Source organism: Talpa europaea (genome assembly GCF_964194135.1).
Source record: "Talpa europaea genome assembly, chromosome: 7".
Taxonomy (NCBI): Eukaryota; Metazoa; Chordata; class Mammalia; order Eulipotyphla; family Talpidae; genus Talpa; species Talpa europaea.
In genome coordinates this window covers 132,873,634-132,897,017 of record NC_140074.1, presented here as the reverse complement: position 1 = coordinate 132,897,017, position 23,384 = coordinate 132,873,634, and the positions used below count along the sequence as shown (strand labels likewise).

The following is a 23,384-nucleotide window of genomic DNA, read 5'->3' as shown; positions in this document are numbered from 1 at the left end:
AGAGTGTGGAAGGCCCTGTGTGTCCATCAGTCCACACCCCTTTCCACTGGGCAGTCTGTTTTGAATCTGTTCACCTGCTGGTGAATACTGAGCACCGATCTGGGCATGATGGTGTGTGTGGGGAGTCAGGTGGGTTGGACACTGTTGAGGGGGTTCAGGGAAACATGAAGAGGGTGCTGTAGGGCTGGTGCCCTCAGGGAGCGTGTGGAGCAGTGGGGTAGTGTGGTCATTGATGCCACCTCCTTTGCCTGGGCACACAGGAAGCTCCAGTTCCACGTTTCCCTGTGGTTGGGTTGGGCCACCTACCCAAGCATTCCGGGGTTCGGGCCCCTGGGATACAGATTTTAGACCTGGAGCTAAGCCTACATGTGCTTCCCTCCCACTTCCACAGCAACAGCGGGGCTGGTGTCGGAGACAGAGGCATCCCGAGATGGAAGGAGCCTGCGTCCCAAGTCAGCCCTGAACCATATCACACCGTGACGTGAGCAAGACATAAGCTGTGTTGTGGTTAGCTGCGGGGTGCTTGGGGTTGTTTGCTACAGCCTGTGTTACTTACCCTGACTAACACAGGCAGATGATGTGGATGTGGGCACGCACGGGAGCCTCGCGAGATCATCACGTTTGAGAGCAATCATTGCCAGGCGATGCGTGGCAGCTGATGACCAAGGCCGTGGTAGACCACAAGGTCAGAGGAGGGGTGAGACACGAGCTGGGGCACCCTGCACACAGTAGGAAAATCCGTAGAATGAGTGAAATACAGGAGAATTTGGCAAAGCTTTAGAGGGGTGACTGAAGTCACTAGGGCCCCAAAGGGTGGGTGGGGTTTGGATAGGCGTCAAGGGGAGACACAATTGCCCTGGGAATAGACACAGAGGTCAGGGGGCAGAGGTCAGTGAGCAGTCGTTCTGATCCAAACAGGAGAGTAATCAAAGATGGAGCTGGAACTTGGAGGCCCTCAAAGCCCAGGCTGAGCAATTTAGACCTCAGGCTACTGGTCAGCGGGCACAGGAGGAAAATACTAAAGCTTTCACGGGCATATTTCTCACTCCTTAGATGTCTGGTTTGTAGCATATACGAAGGTACTCAGTCTCAGAGAGGCCGAGTCGCTCAACTAAGGTCACACACAGGCAGGTAAGCCTGCTGGATCCCACAGCCAGGTTTTTCACAGGACTGCCGAGTCCTGTGCAGACAGGTGAGGGCTGCGTGTGGGCAGAAGCAGGTCTGGGGAGGGTGGCTAGGGGAGCAGACAGCCCCAGGCCTGGCTCAGCAGGAGCCTGGCAGTCCATTGTGGGCAGAGATTAAGGGACCTGCTCTGGCCTGGCTCACCCGCCCCAGGGCCTGCTGGGAGAAGCCAAGCGCAGAGTCAAGATGGGAGCTCACCTGGCCATGCTCCAAGCCTTGCAAACCAGGCTTCTTCTCCCAATTCATTCTCACCTTGTGAACAGCATGGGGGTGGGGGTGGGAAGCCGAGCACCAGGGGCTGAGAGCTCAGGGCAGACTGACAGGAACAGGCAAGAGTTTGGGGGTGTCACCCAGACTGTTGGCAGCTGAAGGGGTACCTGTCCATCATCACAGAAACTCAGATACCCGCCCTGTTTGCCCACCCTTTCCCTGTGCTGGATTTATGAGGTCTACCTTGTGATTTATACCTCGAAGAAAATACTATTAGCAACTTTAAAAATAAAGCAAATGTTTTAATTGAAATATAACACACAGCACATGTGAGGAGGTGTGAACCTGCCCCCCGGAACCACATGCGGTGATGTGACCAATGTTACCTCCAATAAATAATATTAAAAAAGAACTATAACACAGGAAAAGGCACCCGTCATAACAATGTGTTGTGATGAATTTTTATAAATGGAACGCAGTCAAGGATAACTCACAACCAGTTCCCAGAAGCCCCTTTGTGTGCCCTTCTGGTCACCTCCCCGTCCTCAGCCTGTGTTTGAACTGGGTATGCATGGATGGATTCCAGTGGAGTTTGTGCTCTGGTATCTGGTTCATCTCCTTCAACGCTAGGTGAGGGCTGGCCAGCACCCCTCAGCATGCAGAGACCACACTTTCCTTACTATCTTACTACTGGGGGGCATTGGCATGGTCCCCAGATTTTGCTTATTTTCATCGTTGCTACGAATGTTCTCGGATGTTTCTTTGCATTTCTGCTGAGTCCATGCCTGGGGCATGCGTTTGTTCAACTTTTATAAAGTTCTTTGCATTTTTGAAGAAAACCTCAGGCCTCCCTGGTGGCCTAGGGTTTAAGTCTCAGCATTATCACCATGATGGCCTGAGTTTGAGCCCTGGCCAGGGAGCTGACCCACATATGGTGCAGCAGACCTCTCCTGTCTCCCTGCTGGCCCCGTAAGCAGTGTATTTCAGTAGATCCTCCTGTTCTGCTCCCCACTCTGTCTCTGGTGAATCCTCTCACCGCCCCCCCAACCTCTGTCCTATACCCCAGCTTTTCTACACAAAAATAAATAAATAAAATACTATATATGTATATATGAAAACCTCCCTTGCTATTTTGTTTTTGCTTTAATCAACTTTATTGAGGCCTAATTAACTATAATAAAGTGCACCCATTTTGAGTGTCAGGCAGGTGACTTTTCACACACAAACGCACCCGTGTAAACACTCACCATGGAGATACGGAACACTTCCATCTTCTCGGAAAGTTTCCTCTGCCCCTTTGCAACTAATATCCCCTCATCCCCTTCCCCAGACAAGTGCCGGTATGATTTCTAGAACTATACACCAGTTCCAGGTGTTCTGGAACTATAAATGGAATCATCGGGTAAGTTCCTCTTCATGTCGGGTTGAAACTGCAACTATGAGGCCGTTTGCACTGGGGCCTGTCTGGCTTCTCCTTCGTGTCCTGTGTGTTGTTGTATGAATGCATCACCGTGCCTTCATTTATTCTCTTGTTGATGGACATTAGGCCAATTCCAGTTTGGCCATTATGCATGATGTGGCTATGACCGTTCAGATACTTGTTTTCATTCCTGTTGGGTGACTACCTGGGAGCTGCATTGCTGGGTCAATTGCCAAACTGTTTCCCAAAGGCATTGTATACTTTATACTCTGACCAACAATGAATAAGAAGTCGGTTGCTCCACATCCCCTGTCAGCACTTAATACTGTCTGGCTATTTAATTTTAGCCATTCAGGTGGGTCTGAAGGGCCATCTCACTCATTTTATTATTATTAGTAATATTATTATTATGGTATTGTGGTCTTAATTTTCATTTCCCTTGAGACTAGTGATGTCAAGCATCTTTTCATGTGCTTACAGGCTATCTGGGAGCTGTCATTTCATCTTTCTTACTTTATTATTACCTTGTTTCCCATCCACAGCCCCTCCCCCCACATCTACACCCTCAGTTCCCTCTTGCGTGAGGGCACGCGGTCTCCACTGGTCTCCTGCATCCCAGTGGCTACCCTGTTGTGCCAGATGAACCTTCCTAATCACCAACTGCACAAGTCACTCCTTTGTTCTACAGCCAGCTCTGGCTTCCCTCGCCTGCGGGGATAAGCCCTACATTCTCAGTTTGCCATTCTTGGCACCTCCAGTGCCTCTCTCAACCTTTCTCTCCTGCCTCACCTAACAATCTCCCAAACTCCACTCCTGCTCTGTGCCTTGAGGACCCAGAATACCTGTTCCCTTCTACTCCCCCCAGGTTTAAATCTGCTCTAAATTAAGTTGGCATCTCTCCAGGGAAGCAGCCAGCCAGCTCCACCCTCAGGACTACTGGCTCCTCCACTGCCTGCTTTCTCTCTGCTCCTGTTTGACATGAGCATTTGCCTCCTGACAGTGCCACTTAGATGCCAGGGGGTAAGCAAGGCCTGGAGACAGGCTTCTTGCTACCAGGAAGTCCCCTAACTTATAATAAAAGCAGTGGGATTCTGCTCTTACAACATTTTAATATTACACATTATTATTACAGGTGCATTTTAAAATTGTACCTAACCCTGCCCTAAAAATTCTAGTGTATGTGAGAGGGAGGGACTTGAAGTTGGGCTAGGAAGGAAGAGGCACATCTCCCTTTTCTCCATCTCAGGAATTTCTGATATAAACACAAAATAATGGGACTCAGGGGCGCCTCCCTGGTGGTGCAAGGGGTTAAGAAACTCACTATGAAGCAATCCACAGCATCTGCAGGACGGGTTCTATCCCCAACCAGCCAGGGAGCTACCCACATGGCGCAGCAGACCTCTCCTGTCTCGCCCACTGCTCCCCTCAGCAGTGTATTTCAGTCAGTCTGCCTGTTCTGCTCCCCACTCTGTCTCTGGTGAATCCTCTCACCCCCACATCTCTGGCCTGTACCCCAGCTCTTGCATGCATAAATAAATAAATCTTAAAAAAAAAAAGGTAACGGGACTCAGGGTGCTGTCCTGGCCTTGAGTTCTAGCTGTGCTGCTTAGTAACTGCAGGTGGGTGGCTGGGAGACCCGCTCATCTCTCAGGACCTCTGGTGAAGGGGGGTGGGGATATCAAAACCTACTCTGTGCACCTGTGTGTGTATCTGTGTGTACCTGTGTACGTGTGCACCGTGAGAATTGGTCTCTTAGATTGTAAACCCTTTAGAACACCAACCCGGTAGAGAAATCTTTGTAAAATCCTTTTATAAAGAATTGGAGGGATCAACTCCTCAGACTTCATGAAGGAAAACGCCGAGGAAGACAGAAGGAGCCAGTGACTAGCGGCCCTGACCCCCTCACAGGTTTCTCCTCTGTCATCAGGAGAAAGTCAAACCAACAAAGTAAAAAGAAGAAAGTTGCTTGGAAGCGCAGAAGGGAGTCTGCAGAGCCCCGTGGCTGGTCCTCCCAGGACCCAGGCGAGGCTCCAGGGCAGGTGGGGGCCGGAGTGGGTAGGAGGGTAAGTGCAGATCTCAAGTCTCGGGGGAGGCTTGCTGTGGCCCTGGTCCTGACCCTGGGTTCAGACGTGGCCTCCTCTATGAAAGCGCAGAGGAACCCCACGGGTGTGCGAACTCTGGAGGTGTTTTCCCTATAGCTGTCCACGCTTACCCCCAAATCAAGGGCTGGAGAGGCACCCCCCCCCCCCGGGTCATTGCTGCTGAAGCTGGCTCAGAGGGGGAACCCCACTACCCGGGAGGAGCTGAGTCCTTGAACTTTCTGCCCAGGAGTTGAAAGATGCTCACGTGCCAAGCACCGCTCGCTGCAGATACAGCTGGTGCAGGAGCGCCCAGGTGAGGCCGGAACGCGGCGCCCAGGCTGAGGGTGGAGGCGCCGGGAACAGCGGGGTCACCTGCGGGGGTGCCAGCTAAGCGCTACCAAGCCGCGTACTCAGGGTGAAAATGCTACTGCTTGAGCAGGGTGCGGGGCTCCAGCAGGGGGACACCGGGGAGTTGAGAGGCCAGGCCATGGGGGAGTCCCGGGGATCCCCACCGGGCGGCCCCGCACCCCTACCCCGCCCCCTCTACTCGGCCTGGGTTCCGCCCTCGGGTCCCCTCCCGGTGCCCGCGCCCTGCCGGCTCCCCCCGCGGCGGCTTGGGCCCCTCGCGCGTGGGGTGCCCGGGCCGGGTGGGCCGCGCGCGGCAGGAGGCGCTCGGGTGCCGGCGCGCACGGGCCACGGGGCGGGATCCCCCGCGGGCGCGTGACTCCGCCCCGCCCGCCCCGCGCGCCCAGCGCGGGTCCCGGCGCCCAGGCGCGGCCAGTCCTGCGCGTCCTCCGCGCGCCCCGCCATGGAGCCCGCGCCCGGCGAGCCCCGGGGGGGCGGCGGGCCCGAGGCGCTGCTGGGCGAGCTGCAGGCGCGGGTGCAGGACGTGGTGCGCGCCAGCTCGTGGTGGGAGCGCCACGGCGTGGACTGCGCCATCCTCGCGCTCGGCGTCCTCGCCCTGCCCGCCGGTGAGCGCGCGGGCCCGGGTGACCCCGGCGGGCGCGGCCGGGTGGAGGGTGGGCTTGGGGAGTGCGTGGTGGAGACGGTGGGGGGCAGGGGGCGCGGGGGGTGCGGGAAGAGTAGATGGCAAGTGACCGGGACCTCCCAACCAGGGTGACGCCCAAACCCGAAAGTCTGGTTGGGGGTGTCCTGCCCGGTGTCTCCAGAGTTGCTGGCTCCCTGGGAGGAAGAGGCTGGAGAGCCCAGGGCATGGAGGGGAAAGTTGAGAGGCTCGGGGAGGAGGTCAGAAGAGCAGGGAGGACCCGGGGGAGGGGAGGATGGGCTCTGGGGACACCGGGGTGCAGCGCAGCCAGGAGGGAGGCGGGGAGTTTCCCTTGTACTTCCCTGGGCTGCCCCTCGGCGTTCCCAGGCCCCTCCATGCCCTGGCCTGGCTGTGGTTCTTTCAGCCTCCTTGACCCGTCAATGGGGCTCTGTTTTATCCCAAATCCCATGGACCGTGCCAGCCCATCCCCCGCAGCGGGACCTGCCACATCTCTGCCGGTGCAGCAGGTCCCGGCCCCCTGCCAGCTTTGACCTGGGTTCCCAGGGGTGGGGGTGGGGAGTTTGGACCAGATCCCCAAGATCCGAGGAGGACCCTGCGGCCTGCCCCCTGCCCCTCTCCTTACAGGGTTTCTGTGCCTGCGCTCGGAGAATGTCTTGGTCTTCGCCTTGGGCATTGCCATCCTGGGTGTGTGCCACTACACGCTCACTGTCAAGGGCAGCCACCTGGCCACTCACGGTGCCCTCACCGAGTCCAAACGCTGGAGCAAGATCTGGGCACTTTTCTTCGTGGAGGTGAGCCTGGGGGTGGTGGGGCTGTGGGTACCCTGGGGGTGGTGAGGAGGCGTGTACAGCTGTGTGCGCCCACCTGGGCACAAGCCTAGCTGTTGGTGTGCAGGGCTGCCCCACCGTGTGTGAGTGTGTGTGTGTGTGTCGGAGAGGCTGGGTGGGCAGAGAGCTGCATGAGGGATAGCCTTCCTCTGGCAGTGGACGTGTCCTGGCGGTGGCCTGGGCACTCCTTCCACTTGCCGTGCTGCAGCCCTGGCCCAGGTGGGCATCATTTCCTCCTCCTACCAGGACACCTGTGGCCGGAAGGTCTTGGTTCATGTGCGCTGGCTATAACCTTTGGGCTTCCTGGATTTGCAATTAGGGTTAAAATGAGAACCACGGACAAGGGCCTGGCGTTGGGGGTGCCCTGCTCTGGATCCTGTGCCTCTGAGGCCTGCTGATGGCTGAGCTCCCCCGGGTCCCCTTGAGGAAGGGCCCTCTACTCTCTGGCCTTTGCTCTTTCCACTCCTTTCCATTCTGCCTCAGCCTTTTACCTCCCCACAGGGCAGAGGAGACAAAGTTTCTGGTCGTCCTGCTGCTCTCTGGACTAGTCTCGGGCCTCTCCACTTCCCCTGTTCAACCTTCTCCCTCCTCCCTTCATGGGGACCCTCATTGGGGCTCCCCAAGGCCCTCTTTTTTTAAAAAAAAAAAAAGATTTATTTTATTTATACAGGAATCGGGATACAGGTCAGATGCGCGGGAGGGTGAGAGGATTCACCAGAGACAGCGGGGAACAGAACAGGCAGACTGACGAAATACACTGCTGAGGGGAGCAGCGGGCGAGACAGGAGAGGTCTGCTTGCCATGTGGGTTGCTCTGAGGCCAGCGGGGATCTAACCAGCACTGCAGAGGCTGTGGACAGCTTCAAAGCGCTGCACTCAATTGCCTGCGCCACCAGGGAGGCCCCCCAAGGCCCTTTTGAACCATGAAGTAGCCCGGCACCAGAAAAAGTCTTTTTCTGCCAGGGACAGTGACCATGACCAGTTAACTCAATTGTTAACTTTTGTAGTTATATAAACTTTATTTATACACACTCACGTGACTTTTATAAAATCATACCCCTCTCTTGAGAGGAGGGAGGTCTCTTACCTGGCACTCCTGTCACCCTCTGCCACCTCCTCCCCCACCCGCATGCATTTTAAAAGTGCGGAGGAGCAGGACAAGAAGATCAGGGGCTTCTAGATCCTTGGGGCCCATTTCAAGACAGTTTCCTTCGCAGGGACCCCAGGGCTCTGGTGCTAGCCAGGTTCTGAGGCCTGGAATCAGGCAGTGCTCCCTAAGTAAGGGCCCCACGAGGATGGTCGGGGAGAGGCAGAGCAGGGATGGCCATCACCAGGACTAGCTGCAGTAGCTGTTTGCATTTGTTGCATCTGTACCGGGTGCCGGGAGCTGGGGGCAGCTGAGAGTGAGCAGGGCTTGTGGAGTTTGGACTAACTGACCGCAGGGAATTAGATCGTGCAGAAATGACCTGTGACCTCAAACTTTGGGGTACAACTGAATGACCTGGAGGCCCAGGCTTGACACCTAAGCCTCTTTTTTTAACCAAGTCCCCTGGGTGAGTCTGACCCCCACAAAAATTTGAGAACCCCATCCCCACCAGATGCCTGGGGGACACAGGGGCTATTGTGGGTGCCGAGTGAAGGTACCAGCCCAGGGCGCCTCCACTAAGAAGCCTTCCCAACCCCCCAATTGGAGAGCACCCCCTCAATCACAGCGTGTCACCTCCCTGAGGGGCCCAGCCAGGGAGGCCAGATGGCGCTTGTGCCTGTCTGGTCCCTGCGGGCCCCAGCAGCAGCCTCCTCTCTGCCTCTTAGTCTCTTGAGCTCCCAGTCCAGGTCTTGCTTGGTCTTCTGTCAATATTTGTTGACAGTGACCTTGCAGGTGACAGGGGACAAGGTCCAGGGAGAAGCCGGCTGATGGAGGGTCAGTCTAGAAGTTGGTGAGCCCCCTCGTGGGAATGGGGGAAAGCTTGGCTCCCTCCTCCGTGCGTGCCACCCACAGGCTGGTGTGGGCAGGTCCCTGGCGGATTGTCCCTCAGGCCCCACGCAGGCACCTGCTTTCCCCCTCCCATAGGGCTCAACCCTGGACACCCTCTGGGGAGAGTCCAGGTCCATTGTGGGGGAGGGGATGGCCCAGCACTCCCTGCCCACTGGCACCGCAGGGCGAGTGGAGTGCTGGGTGTTGTCCACTGGGCAGGGGGCAGTGTCAGGGGCACAACCTTGAACCCGCTGGCCTCCTGGGCCTGTGGCCGTCCCTGAAGTCGGCAACTAAGTGTCAGTTTCCTTGGATCATAAACAGGAATAACAACATTTCCTCCTTCAGGAGGCCAGTGTGCCATGAAATGGAACAGCTGGGATCTCCATTTAGGGCCTGGGCTAGACCCCGGGGCGCTCCCCGGGCTTCCGGAGGGAGCGTGTGGGAAGGGTTTAGTGGTATCCGCTGCCTGTGCTTTGTTCGGCCTTTGTGTCTCTTAGCTGAGGGGTGAACGTGGGGCTGAAAAACTCCGTGGAGCCTGAGTTTGCATGTGAGTGTGTGTGTTTGTGTGTGAGAGTATGTGTTTGTGTGTCGAGCTGGCTGTTTGGCGTGGCCCTGGCTGCCCCGTCCCCATGTTGTACCAGGGACAAGTCTGCCGCCCAGGACCTCGGGCGCCCTGGCCCCTCCCGAGTCCCCGCCTCTGCACTCGGCCTCCGGGCACTCAGTGCTGGTGCTTTTCCCCAACCTTGACCCTCAGGAGACACCATGACTTTGAATAGCCCAGCCCTCTAGTCCGTAGCCTCAGTGCCAGCTGAGTCATGGGCTGTCCTGGCCACCCAGCTTTGCCTGGGTTTGTCTTGGGGTTTGTGGGCTCCTGGCTGGGTGGGACAGGCCCCCGTCTGGCCCTGGGAGAGGCGCATCACACTGGGAATGCTGTCACCGCATCTGACCCCATATGGTGGAGCAAAGAGAGCTGAGAACCCCTGGCCGCATGGTTCTGGAACATTCTATCCCATGAGTCAGGCAAGGCCATTATCTTCTGGACCATCTCACTGACCTCTCTGCTTGTCCCCTCCTGAACCCCACGGGATGTTAACCTGAGGAGCCATAGGGTCCATTTCAACTATGATTTTAAAAAATTTTTTAATTAAAAGTTTTAGATCGAGGCACACCCAGACCTGCAGTACAAAATATAAGTTTGTGAAGATGGCTTGATTTTAAGTGAGTGTAGATTCACAGGACATCTTGGAAACAGGACGGGAGCCCCGTTCCTCGAGTCAGTGGGTGACATCTCTGAGTCCCAGGCTGGGGCAGGGGTGAGGGGAGAGCTAGAAGAGAGAAGGGCAGGTCTGGGGCAGTGGCCGGGAGAGGAGTCTTAGAGGGAGGCCGGGAGGCCGGCTTGATGGGGAGCTCTGGGGGCTGAGCTGGTGGATGGGGTGCCGGCTGAGACAGACTCTCTCCGGCACTTAGCTGCTGCTCCTGCCAGGCCTCCTGCTGGGTACTGGGTGCTGGGGACCAGGGGTGCACAAGACCCACTTCCAGTTCCCCCAGGCTCAGAGTCAAGTGAGGAGTGACGTCACAGGCCTCGGTCCTGATGGAACCGGTAGCACGTGCTGGTGCCTGCTCTTGCTGCGCATGAACTGCTAGGCTGCACCCCCATGAGGTCCAAGCTGTTGTTAGCCCCACTTTTGCAGATGAGGAGACACTGGTCCGGGAGGGTCAGCCACTTGCCCACGACTGCTCATCTGGTGCCCGGTACAGCCCAGGCCAGGGCAGGTGGGCGCTACGGGGGCATGGAGCAGGTGGGGCAAAGCTCTGTGGGCAGAGAAGGGGCGTGGCAGGGGCTCTGGGCAAAGTACAGGCTTGACTGGATGTCAAACTGGTGACACGTGGTAATGAAGGCCAGGGGTGCCGATAAACAACACCCTGCAGGGCACAAGACAGCCCCTTGCCCCAACATAGACGAACCCAGTCCCAAATGTCATCAGTGCTGAGACCGAGAAGCGTGGCCAGAGGGGCGGGGTCTGGAGGGGCACGGAAGCAGGAAGGCGGTTGAATGGAGCAGGGAGACAAAGGTCTGGATATGGGAAGGGCACAGGGCATGAGGGACACACAGAAATCTGGAGTCACTAGGGGGCGTCTAAGCGGGATTCTGGAGAGAGAGGCGTAAGGAGATCCTTGTGCCCAGCCCGGGAGCCGGAGGGCCCCAGGGAGCATGCCCAGAGGCGCGCTGGACTGGGTGTTGACCACAGCCAGCGCTTGGTCAGGATGCAGCCCTCAGGCCCCTCTTGCTCTGTCCCTCTCTTCTCCAGAGGTGCGGAGACACCCCTATATTGACAGAGAGCTGAGGGCACACTGGAGGGCTGCCTGATGTTGCAAATAAAAATCCAGGATGTGCACTTGCACTTGAACTTCAGATAAACAAGAATGCAAGTCATCTTTAGGGTGTCCCTCCACAGAAATGGTTGGCTTATCTGAAGCTTCTGTTTAACTGGGTGACCCATATTTCGTCGGACAAACCTATCACCGAGCCCGCGGAACCCCAGGAGTCCCCACCACTGTAAAGCCAGCCGTGAAGGGGGCAGCTTGGCCCCTGGAAATGAGCGAGAGGAGGTCTGGGAGGAGGGAGGGGAGCTGGGCACACGCCAGGCTGGGCCCCTCCCGCCTGAGGGACACTGGCCCTGGAAGGCCCACACCCCTTCCCGCCCCTCTGCGTGTGCTGTCCCGTCTCTGCGTGTTCCCACTGTGCCCGGTCCCCAAGCTGCACCCCTGACCTTGGCCTTTGATGCCTCCTCCTCCCACTGCTCACTTGTCCCAGGTCTGCCCCCCACCCGCCCGGGCGCAGGCCTGCCTCGTCCCGCCCCACCCCTCCCGTCGGGTACAGCGACCTACATAAAACCCAACTTGGTGTTGTAATTTTGTCATGATGGTTTTTAATCTCGCAATATAGGGTTCATTTAAAAAAAATAAGAGAGGCAAATGGTAGAGAAGAGTAGCTGAGAGATGGGGGGCCGCCCTGGCCCCTCGGGAGGGAGACGGGCAGCAGGGCGGGGTGGGAGGGTCTATGATCTGCGAATTCCATAAACAGGTTACCTTGTCAAAAAATAAGTGATTTTAAAAACTACCTAACTTAGGTGATTACTTTGGTCACCGGCAGAGGTCTGGGGTGCTTCAGTGAACAGAAACTGAGTGAGGGGATAAATGAATGGAAGAGATTTGGGGGGTCCCGTGTTTTAGCTGAGAGAAGATGTCGAGAGGAATCCCACAGTCTACCCTCTTGCAGAGCCTGAGTGCTGAGAGATCGGGGCTCTTCTGTCTTCCTGAAACTTGAGGCTTCTGGAACTTTCTCTAGGTCTCAATGTGGAATCCTTGGGGGATTTAAGTGGCCCCTTGCAGCAGCACTGTCCATTTCTCAACCACCTCTGAGGAAGTGGCTTCCGGGCATTGGGCCCCTGGGCCCGGTTCTCTGTCTTCCAGCCCAAACCCGCCCTTGCTCCCCTTCGTCAGAAAGACTATCTAGATGGGAGTGAGAATTCCAGTGTTACAGAAATCGCCTCAGATCTGTTATTTGTATAAAAAGGCTCAGTGTGGCTCGGGCTCCTGGCATGCGGCTCGGGTCGGGCCGGCCAGGAGATGCAGAGCTGTGCCAGAAGGAAAACCAGCTTTGTTCCCGGGCAGACTGCTGTGCTCAGCGAATGCTTCTTGATGAAGAAAGCAGTGCGGATAGGTCAGCCCTGGGAGCAGGCGTGCAGGGGCGGGGCCGTTCCAGACCACTGCTTTTCCAGCGGCGGGGGCAGAGTGGAGCCTTTGGGCCTTGGAGGGGGCCAGCTGGCCACCGAGGCCCCTGCCGACTCCACCGTGCCCCCTGTGCCTGCTGCCAGAGGCGCCTGCCACCACTTGAACCAACCTTGAGCCCCTGGTGGGTGCAAACTCTCAAGCAGGCAGACCCTCCAGAGACCCGCAGGCCTGGACGAGACCGGCACTTTAATTGACATGTGACCTGCCCACCCTGGCGGTCTCTCCCCGAGCTAGCTGGAAATAAAGTCTCCATGATACTTCGAGAGTTTACTAGATCAAAGTGAGGGTGTGAATCCGGGAGATTTTACCCTGTAGGTTTTACCCTGGTAGTTTTACCCTGTGAGAGCCCTTCCGGCAGACACCGGTGTGTGCTAGTGTATGTGGGCAGCAACGGTGGGTCACCAACATCAACATATATTCTCCACGGGGGCTCCTGCTCCTATAAGTTATTTTGACCTCTGCTCTCTGGGCAGAGGAAGGCAAGGCTGAGGTTTCTCTCTCCTGCCTAAAGAGCACAGGGGCAGCCCAGTACCCGTGGTTAAACCTCCTTTATCCCGTTCCCTGGTCTCCAGCCAGGGTGGAGAGACCAGCTTAGCCCACAGGCAGCAGATGTTGCATGGATGGCAAGACTTTTCAGATGTTAAGTCTTTGCAGATGGCTGTGCTTGCTTGTTTACTGGAACAGGTTCTGTCCCGTTGTGAGCTTACAAAACCAGAGTAAAACCTGCCCCTTGGGGTTCCATCGCCCACCCCAGGGCAGTCAGGGGCCTCACAGCAGTGCTGAATTAGCATTTCTCCTTGTCCTCTGTCCTCAGAGGGGGAGGGGCAGGGGAGCCTACAGCTTCGACACCTCTGCCCACATCTGCCCACATCTGTTGTGCAACCGAAGTGCCCTTTAGACGCAGTGCCAAGCTCCCTGTTGCCAGGGAGCGCCTCTGTGGCCTGCGCAGAGCCAGTGTCCTTTTCTGTCTTCTTCTGGGCTCTGCCGCCCGGTCTGGAGGCTTCTGCTCTGCTGCAGTTAATGGCCTATCTCAGGAGTCTGTGCTTATCTCTGATCCAGCCCTGGGGTGCCCTGGGGTGGTCACATGGCCTCCTTCGAGCTGTTTCTGCTTCTGTCTACCCCACGTAACACCACTGACGCCCAAGGCCCTAGGTGAACAGACCATGCAGTGAAGGGCACCCCGCGCTCCACACGGGGCTCCTGCCTGCCTCTTGGTGACGCCCTGGGGACGTTTTGCCTGACACAGACATGCAGCATCTCCAGATTAGCCAGATCTGGCCTAGAGGAAACAGAGAGACTGCCCTCTGCATGCTCCTTTGCCTAGATCTGCTAAGAAACCCCTCAGTGTCTCTTTTGCATGCAAATGCCTGCTCCTCTTGGGGTCACGAGCTGCTTTTGCAGCTCAGGAAACCCCCATGAGGGTGAAAAAGCCAGATAACTCTAGGGAGTTCTCTGGGAACTCTAGGGAGACGGTCACACTGGACCCCCAAGGGGCCCCCTCACTAGGGACAGTTCGGGAGACGGCTCCCTAGCCGTCCCGCTGCTTGGAACGCAAAGTTGCATCATGAGGTAGGGGCTGCTCGAGCCAAATGCGCAAAGCAACTGCAGTGGGACGCCAGGAGCTCCCCTGCGCCTCTGGTCGCTTTCTCAGCTTTGCAGCTCCTCAGGTCCGTGGCTGAGTGGCAATCTGGGGAGCTGGCGCACCTCCACAAGGGCCATGTGGATACAATGTTTCAATTGGCTGCCACCTGTGGTCACAGAGAGTTGATGGTCAGGCCTATGAGCTGGGGGTCCTGAGAATGCAGTGTGGGGGCGACCGGGTGCTCTCAAGGCTCCCAGATGTCCCGCTTTGCTCGACCGCTCCTGACGGGGCTGGTGCCCTCTCCACTCCCCTAGGTCTGCACGGCCTTCACGGCAGAGTATGCCAAGTACGGGCACGTGAAGATGCACCACGGCTACACCAACGTGCTGGGCCTGGGGGACTCGAGCACGTGGCGGCTGCCCTGCCTCAACCGCTACGTCTACATGTTCCTGGCGCCGCTCCTGATCCCAGTCATCACCCCGCTGGTGGCTGTGGGTGAGTCTGCCAGCGCCCTGCCCTCAAAGCCCGGGCCCTCCTCTCCTTCCTTCCATTCCCGGCATGGTGGGGGAAGTGAGGAGTCCTGAATGAGGGCCTGGCAGGGACTTTGAGATGGCCGGGCAGGGTGGGTGGCGCCTGGGCCCCGGGGCCAAGTCTGATCCTGCCGATTCCCGGCTGGGGGCCATGGACAGGTTGCTTAACCTCTCTGAGCCTTAGTTCTGACCTGCTCCTCAAGGGTGATGTGAAAGCCTGGTGAGGCCACAGGTGGAGAAAGGTTCTGTAGGCCTTGCACTTACTGCTGGTTGTGGCGTTTACAGCGAGGGGGTGAAGTCCTGGGGGGAGGAGCGGGCTCTGGGCTGTAGCCCCAGGCCATCCTGTGCTACCACATGGGCCTATGGGCCTGGGGCAAGTTGCTTCCAGCTCCCTCTCCTTATCCATAAAGTGGGTGCATCATTCTCTGGCCGGTATGTGGCTGAACTGAACCTCCAGAGCCCCAGGGGCCAGCTCAGGGGGGGCTTGGGCCTCGCCCACGCCCTCACTCCCCTCCTGGCTCTCTGGCAGAGCGGCTGTGCAAGCTGGAGCCCAGGCTGGCTCTGCGCTCCCTGGGGCTCATCTCCCTGGGCCTCTACTCACACTACTGGCTGCTCCTGAACGTGTCTGGCTTCAAGAGCCCCGGCTCGGCCCTGAGCTGCATGCTCGTCACCAGGTCCCTGCTGGCCCACCCCTACCTCCACGTCAACATCTTCCAGGTGAGGCCTCCCCTGCCCTGGGAACTGGGGGGCTCTGGGGAGCACTCCCCAGGGGCCTGACTGTGGGCTGGACTCTGGGTTCTGAGGCGAGGCCACCAGAGGAAGCACCCCTTTTCCTTCCCAGATCCCCCGCTGTCCACTCGTCACTCAGAGTCCTAGGGGAGGCTTCTGCTTCTCCCCAACCCTGGCTGCATTCGTATGTGGATGGGAGGTTTCCTAGGAGCATCTTCTACACAGGGCACTGGGTTAAGCCATGGGGACATGAGGGATCAGGACCCCAGCTTCTGCCATCAGGGTGCACATCATGATAAGCCCAAAGCCAGCGGAAGGGGGGCCGCTGGGCAGGTGGCTGGAGGAGCTGGAGGCGTCGGCGTTCATGGAGGCCAGGGCGCAGCACTTAGCGCCCAGCCATTTCTGCAGGGAGGCTGCCAGCTCACTCCACGTCCGAGCCAGGAGGGCGCTGGCCAAGCAGCATCTGTGCATTCCTCCCGTTAAGTGAAAGAAATGCACCAGGGCCTGGAAACGTGAACTTTTGGCAGGATGTTGGGGAAGAGAGAGCAAGGGGGGACCGCCCAGGGAGAGGCAAAGGCACAGCCACAGGAGAGCGAGCGGTGGGCAGTCTCAGGCATCAGGGGACCTGAGGGGTGCCCGGGCCAAGCCCCTCATCGCACTGATGTGGAGAGAAGCCCAGAAATGGGCCGGATGGCGCAGACCCAGACAAGGGAACGCCAGCTCCTCAAGCTCTGCCGGCGTCAGCGGGGAGGGAGGCAGGAGAATGTTCCCCCACATTCCATGTGCTGGGGAGGGGCAGGCATGGGCAGAGGGGGAGGCAGGGCGGTGGCCCAGTCCTGGACGTCCCCCGTGTGTCTCTCACAGCACATCGGGCTGCCCATGTTCTCGCTGGACACGAAGCCCCGGCGGATTCACATGATGAGCCTGGGCGTGCTCAACCTGCCCCGGCTGCCGGTGCTGGACTGGGCGTTCGGCCACTCCATCGTCAGCTGCCACGTGGAGCACCACCTGTTCCCCGGGCTCTCGGACAACATGTGCCTGAAGGTGGGTGGGGCTGGGGCGAAGAAACTGAGAGCAGAGGGTGAGCAACCTGACCCCCGACCCCCCCGCTGGGGGGGGGGACAGCGGCCAGAGCGCCGGCAGCAGCGCGGATTTCTGGGTTTCTGATCCAGGCTCTGGACAAATTAACGGACGTCTCTGGAGCCACAGCTTCAGCGTGTGTAGCGTGGGAGGCGCGGTGCTTCCGCCGACGGCCTCTGCTGGGCACACGGGGCTTGGTGAAAGGGAGCTGAGCCGATCCCTGATGCCAAGGCCTGTCCTGCTATTGGCGCCCCAGGGAGGCTGCTGGGGAGAAGCCTCTTTCCCCAGCTGGGAGGGAGGAAGCAGGAATTCTCCCAGCGCCTAGAGAGCCTCGTGGGACGTGCAGATAGGGGCTGGGGCCTGGAGAGGAAGGGCCTGGTAGGGGCCGGCGGGAGAGGCAGAAGGGCCACATGGCGCCATGGCCTGCCCTCAGCCCCGGCTCAGCGGCCTCCCCCATCTTCTGGCAGGTGAAGCCCGTGGTGTCCCAGTTCCTCCGGGAGAAGCAGCTGCCCTACAACGAGGACTCCTACCTGGCCCGCTTCCGGCTGTTTCTCAGCCGCTATGAGGAGTTCATGGTGCAGACGCCCCCCATCACCGAGCTGGTGGGGCTGCAGTGAGGGTGGGCGACCCTCCCTGCCCCCACCCGGCTCTGCTGCTTCTGCTGCCATCCCCGGAGCTGGGGCGCAGCCCTTCCCCAGAGGGTGCTGGCAGTGGGTAGAGGCAGGAGTCGGGGGTATGAGGCAGGGTGCTCCTGTGGGGGCCTGAGGTCACCCGCCTTGCTCACTTCATTGGGCTTTGAGGCGATCTGGAGGAAAGCCCGGCCCTTGGTTGACTTCCCCTCAGGACTCAACAGCTGGGCCCCTCCCTCCCCAGCTGCCCCTGCTCTGTCTGAGCCTTGGTGGGGCCAAGGAGGAGGGCCGGGGGGCGAGAGGGGCTCTGTGCAGGGACAGGCTGGAAGGGGGCACTGAGAGAGCAGGGTTGTTCCTCAGCTGGGGCCTCCATGTCTTCCTGTGCTCCTGAGGCTCTGGCTCCTAAGGCACCCTCCCCGCCCCCCCCCCCCCCCCCCCGGGGCCACAGAGAGCAGGTTCTTTTGGCCAACCTTCCTGGCATCCCGGCCAGAGAAACCTGCTCGAGATACTCGCTCAGCACTCCCAGACCACCACAGCCTCTGCGAGACGACAGTGAGCGTGTGTGTTGTGCGGGGAGAGCACACCAGGGGACACAGGGGGGAGTGTCAGGCTCTGAGTGTGACCTTGCTAGCTCGAGGGAACGTCTGCTGTGCTCTCTGAGGTGGAGGAGGGGACCTGCAAGAATGATCAATTCCAAGAGAAGAATTGTGGGGAGGGTGGCTGAGGCTGCAGGGGTGCCGGGGACAGGGTCTGGGGCGCTGTGGGCCTGCCCACCCCAAGCAGCCATTTTCGTTACCTGCAGTTCTGCATCCCTGTACGAGGCCAGAACTGCCTGGTCCGTCAGTTAGGGGAGCCCCACCTTACACGGTGCCTTTCAAATCAAGTAAGAGCAGAAAGCCCGAAGGGTGTGCATCCTGGAATGCCGGCGGGGGGAAGCTGACCGGCGGGATGCCTTGTTGATAAGATTGGAACCATGGCAGGGACCTGGGTTATGGTTTCGATGACAACCCTTGGTCATCACGCAGATAAGAATTATCTGGCCAGCAGACTCCTGTCTCCCCAAAGCCCTAGAGGACATAAGCACATTTTCCGTTTCACCCGCCTTTTTCTCCTTCCCCACGTAGCCGGTGCTGTATGATTACTCTGTCAATAACAACGCCGGGAGCTGGCTCGCTGAGCAGCGTCCTGCACTGTGCAGCCTGCTCCACGCCTCCTGTTGCTCAGTGTGGTGTTGCCGATCAACAGGGGACAGAAGGCCTTAGAGAGGAGAGAAAGGAGGGAGGAGGGGGATGGGGCGCAGACGCAGGCCTGGGTTGGCTGTGAAAAGGTGGTCTGCATCTGGGGGCTTTAGGGAACCGATGCCAGCCAGAGGGAGGGGACCTCACTGGCCTCAGACTAGTGAGCAGACTTGAGAGGAGGCTGGGAGCTGCCGTGCCTGGGGGCTGAACAGGAGAGTGCAAGGAAGGGCCGGGCTGGAGGCTGAGGAAGAGACAGAGGAGGCCAGAGCCCCTAGTTCAAAACAGGATTTCTCACCTCCGGCCCGTGGCCGGATCATCCTTGGTCATCGGGGCTGGAGGTGGGATGTTCAGCAGCGTCCCTGGCTTCTACCCACTAGACACTAGCGGCCCAAGCTGGGACAATAAAGTGTCTCCAGATGTCACCAGACGCCATCCGGGGGCCAACTCATTGCTGCTGGAGAACAGGCAGGTCATGTTTGAGCGCGTAATTGCCTTCTTCAGGGAAGGCCTTAGAACCGGTGAAGGGCATGTGACCCTGAGGCTGGGAGGCCAAATACCAGCAAATGGGGTGGCTGGAGGAGTCAAGTGGCAGGGATGGCATTCTCCATCTACTGGAGAAGCATCTCTGGAGCGGCCTTAGGTGGCGCTGCAGGGGAGCTGCCACTTACCCTCGTTTGTTCCCATTTGTCTCCATCCTGCTTTCCTCTACCAAAGACCACAGCTCCCGGGGCACCCTCCCTGCCCATAACTACAGCTCCCACTGGTCTCAACACAGCTCCCTCCTTTTGCTCCTGCAGAGCCTGGTGGGGGGTGGGTTTGAATTAGTGGCTTCCAGCTGTTGCTGGCTGAGGGGTGCTTCACCATTTCCTTAATCCTCCTCACATGTCTATACAAAGTTCCTTCATTCAACTCTCTTCAATCACCCCTTCTGAGTATGCCATCTGTTCCCTGCTGGGAGGCTGACTGATAGGGCAGAGTTTTGCATCCAGCAGTCCTCTTGGAGGGAGGCAGCTTGGCAGCCTCCCTGGCCTACTGCCTGGCTGTTACTGCTGCTCTTTTGAAATGCATTAGCCTCAGAAATGGCCTAAGGTCAGGAGTGCGATTAATCAAACTGCTAATTCTCCACATGGAAAATGCAATGTCAGAAAAGGCCCCATTGCTTAGTCCTGGCTAATGATTAAAATCATCAGCAATACAGAACCAATGAGTCGTTGTTATTGATCTGGTCCTGGGTGGGGAGGGGCAGCAGCTGAAGGCCCTGGAACCAGACCTGGCTGTACCATTGGCACCTGGGAACAATCACTTGATTGTTTTGAGGCTCAGTGTTCTGTTACTTTGAGGGTATTGGCTGAGACTGCTCCGGGCTTGAGAGGGGAAGGGACAGAGACCTTCCAGGGCTCTGCAGAGACCAAAGGTCTAATTTACAGTATATGAGAGGTGATAATATGGCTGACGATAGCCAATGTTTCCTCACAGTTTTTTTTTAAAGATTTATTTATGCATACAAGGGCTGGGGTACAGGCCAGAGATGTGGGGGGTGTGAGGATTCACCAGAGACAGAGCACGAAACAGAACAGGCAGACTGACTGAAATCCACTGCTGAGGGGAGCAGCGGGCGAGACAGGAGAAGTCTGCTGCGCCATGTGGGATGCTCCCTGGCCAGCTCCCAGTACAAGATCGAACTTGTACTGCAGAGGCTGCGGATTGCTTCATAGAGTGGTGCTTAACCCCTTGCGCCACCAGGGAGGCCCCTCCTCACAATTCTTTTTTTTTTTTTTTTAAAGATTTTATTTATACAAGCACTGGGTACAGTCAGAAGCGCGAGAGGGTGAGAGAATTCACCAGAGCCAGAGCAGGGAGCAGAGCAGGCAGAAGGACCAAAGTACACTGCTGAGGGGAGCAGCGGGCGGCAGGAGAGGTCTGCGCGCCATGTGGGACCCTCCTCTGGTGGCCGGGGAGCAGCCGGGGATCGAACTGGCGCCGCAGAGGCCGCGGGCAGCTTTGCAACCTGGTGCTCAACAGCTGCGCCACCCGGGAGGCCCTCCTCACAATTCTTATGGCAAATGTTTTTATCTGTGCCATCTGATTTTAACCTTTATGACAAATTTTTACATTTGTTCCCCCTCATACTGGTGTGAGACGAAATCAGACTTGGAGTCAACGTCATATGACTTGTAAATCACAGGATTCAAATCCGTGTCTGACTTGAGAATCCATGCTCTTAACCAATGGACATACTACTTCTGGGTAGGGAGCCCTTGGGCTTTCTGGGGTGTCTGATCCTCAGTCTCCACCTCTGCCTCCCATGTGCAAGAAGTAAATGATTTGATCATTAATTCTTTATGCACATCCTTTCTTTGCCAGGTGTTAGGTGAGGCTCTGGGGATACAGGAATGATAGTGGGGCCCAACCTCATGGAGCGCCCTGACTGGGGCAGGAGTTGACAAACTTTCCATAAAGGGCTAGCTAGTAACTATTTTGGGCTTTGTGAAGGATATGGTATCTGTCACATCTATTCAAACATGCCATTGAAGTGCAAAAATAGCCATAGATAAGATATACAGAAATGAATATGATTATGTTGCAATAAAACGTTTAAAAATTTATGTAATTCCTGCTGGTCACAAAATATTGTTCTTTACAATTTTTAAAGCTATTTGAGACTGTAAAAATGATTAGCTTGCAGGCTTGTGAGTAGAATTTTTTTTTTTAAAGATTTATTTATTTATGTATATAAGAACTGGAGTACAGGCCAGAGATGTGGGGTGTGGTGTGTGAGGATTCACCAGAGACAAGTAGGGAGCAGAACAGGCAGATTGACTGGAATACACTGCTGAGGGGAGCAGTGGGAAAGACAGGAAGAGGTCTGCTGTGCCATGTGGGTCACCTCCCTGGCCCGGGATTGAACTTGTGCTGCAGTGGCTGCGGGTAGCTTCATAGGTTGCGTTTTAAAATCCCTTGTGCCACCAGTGAGGCCCGCGAGTAGAATTTGACCTGCAAGCCATAGTTTACCTACTCTTGGACTAGTGGGGGCTGGCAAAAAACACAACCACTTATTACAACTCAAAATAGGAGGGAGAGGAAGTGACTAGGAGGGGCACAAGAGTCTTGATCATGTTCCACTTCTTGATCTGGGAGGTGGTCACATGTTGTAATTATTTATCAAACAGTACTCTTGTGATTTGTACACTATTCTGTTATACTTCAATAAAAGATTATTACAGATGGAATAATGTGTGCAGTGGGGCAACCTGGCACAGGCACAGGTCAGGTTCTCTTATCCATTTGGGCAGACAGAGAAAGGAACATCCTGGACTCTCAGGGCCTTTTTCAGGCTTTAATGCTCTTTCTATGCCAATTGTTGTGGGCAAGCCCGCAGGCTGGTAGGCCTCCCAGCCCTTGGCCAATCTGTATGCTTTTCCTCTTCTCTCTGGGCTCTCATGGTCTCTTCCTCATAGCCATCGCTGGTCTTCTTGGGACCTTTCCGCAGTAGCCATTTTCCTGTCTCAGTGATGCCGCCCTTATAGCCTTGGCCTCTAGGCTCAGGTGTGCACACTCACACATGCCCACACCCTCCAGGGTGGCCACCATCAGACATGTATACCCTGAGCCTAAGCTCCCAATTGCCTTCTGCATTCAAGGCCGCAGGTGATAGCCACAGAGGTCAATGGTGTAAAAGTCTGACCACTTCACTTACTCTACACGGGGGTGTTTACATAATAATCATTTTAATAAGACATATAAGCCCCATCCTTCAAAAGATAATTACTCAGTGTTGCTGGGTCTCCCCCATATGCAGGAGGTATATTACTAAATTTCTTTTGGGCTTTTCTCCCTTATCAAAAAAAATAATTTAAAACGACTCAGTAATGATGGAAGTGTTGGAGTGGGATGGAGGTACAAGAAAGGGCGCTCGTGCAGCGTGGGAAAGCAAAGGCGTGTCCAGTGTTTGACAGGAAAGCCCGCGGAAGAAAAGGCTTAAATGACGGATCCTGTCACTTAAAAATACTTTTTGCTAATTAAAGATTCTTTACATCAATTTTGGTCTTTTAAAATGCTGCTTTAGGGCCTCCCTGGTGGCGCAAGGGATTAAGCACCGCACTATGAAGCAATCCGCAGCCTCTGCAGCACGAGTTCAATCCCCAGCCAGCCAGGGAGCAACCCACATGGCGCAGCAGACCTCTCCTGTCTCCCCGCTGCTCCCCTCAGCAGTGTGTTTCAGTCAGTCTGCCTGTTCTGCTCCCCACTCTGTCTCTGGTGAATCCCCTCACCCCCCCCCCAACATCTCTGGCCTGTACCCCAGCTCTTGTATGCATAAATGAATCTTTAAAAAAATAGAAAAAATGAAATGCTGCTTTAAGAGCTTCTTTACCTTGATGGCTACGGCTTCTGGCCCCCCGTGAAGGCTGCACCGGAGGCCAGCGACTCGCTCGCCCCGTCCGACTCCAGCCCGGGGACAGGCCGAGGGCCTGGCTCTGCCCTGAGTACCTGGGGCACGCCGCCCCGCCCCTGTTCCCTCGCCCACGGACGGGAAGGCGGGCGGAACAAACCCTCCGGGGCTCAAGATTCTCCCTGGCGCGACCCGAAGGGCACCCGCCGGAGTCGGGGATAAGGGCGGCTACTTCCCGGCGGGAGCCCCTTTTTTCCAGATTTCCGGGTTCCGTGATTGTTATCCAATGGGCGGGGAGTCGCTCTTCGAATCAGACTCGTGATTGGCTGAGCTCACCGCGCTGTCATCAGAGAGCGACGAGGACCGAGGGGCGGGGCTAAGCAAAATAAACTCCTTTCTAATTGGCTTTCCCTTTGAGGGATTGAAACAGCGATGAGGATTCGTCCTCCGGCAGCCCCGGGCTCCAGGTAATTGGAGGGAGGGAGGAGGAAGTTTGGGGAGAAATTTACTAAGTCACGAACGGCCCGGAAGTCCCGGAGGGCTGCTTGCCCGCGGTAGCGGGGGAATTGAAGGCGGTCTTCTTTTTTGGGGGGCGTGGTCCTTGCGAGGACGAGGGTGGAGTCGCCAAACCGCTCCCCCCGAGCGTGGGAGGCGGGGTTCGGGGCGGGGTCTCGCCTGTGGTTGGGCTCCGCGGCGGGGCGGCGCGGCGCG

General features: G+C 57.1%; 1 protein-coding gene across 1 annotated transcript; it reads left to right on the top strand.

Annotated features, from left to right (window-relative positions):
* Positions 1–5,701: 5,701 nt before the first annotated feature.
* On the top strand, positions 5,702–17,033 carry FADS6 (fatty acid desaturase 6; the record flags this gene model as incomplete). The annotated part of the gene is made up of 6 exons (XM_084237069.1): positions 5,702–5,864; positions 6,524–6,690; positions 14,392–14,572; positions 15,137–15,324; positions 16,201–16,380; positions 16,884–17,033. The coding sequence occupies 6 exons, from the start codon at positions 5,702–5,704 to the stop codon at positions 17,031–17,033; spliced, it is 1,029 nt and encodes a 342-aa protein (XP_084093195.1).
* Positions 17,034–23,384: the final 6,351 nt, after the last annotated feature.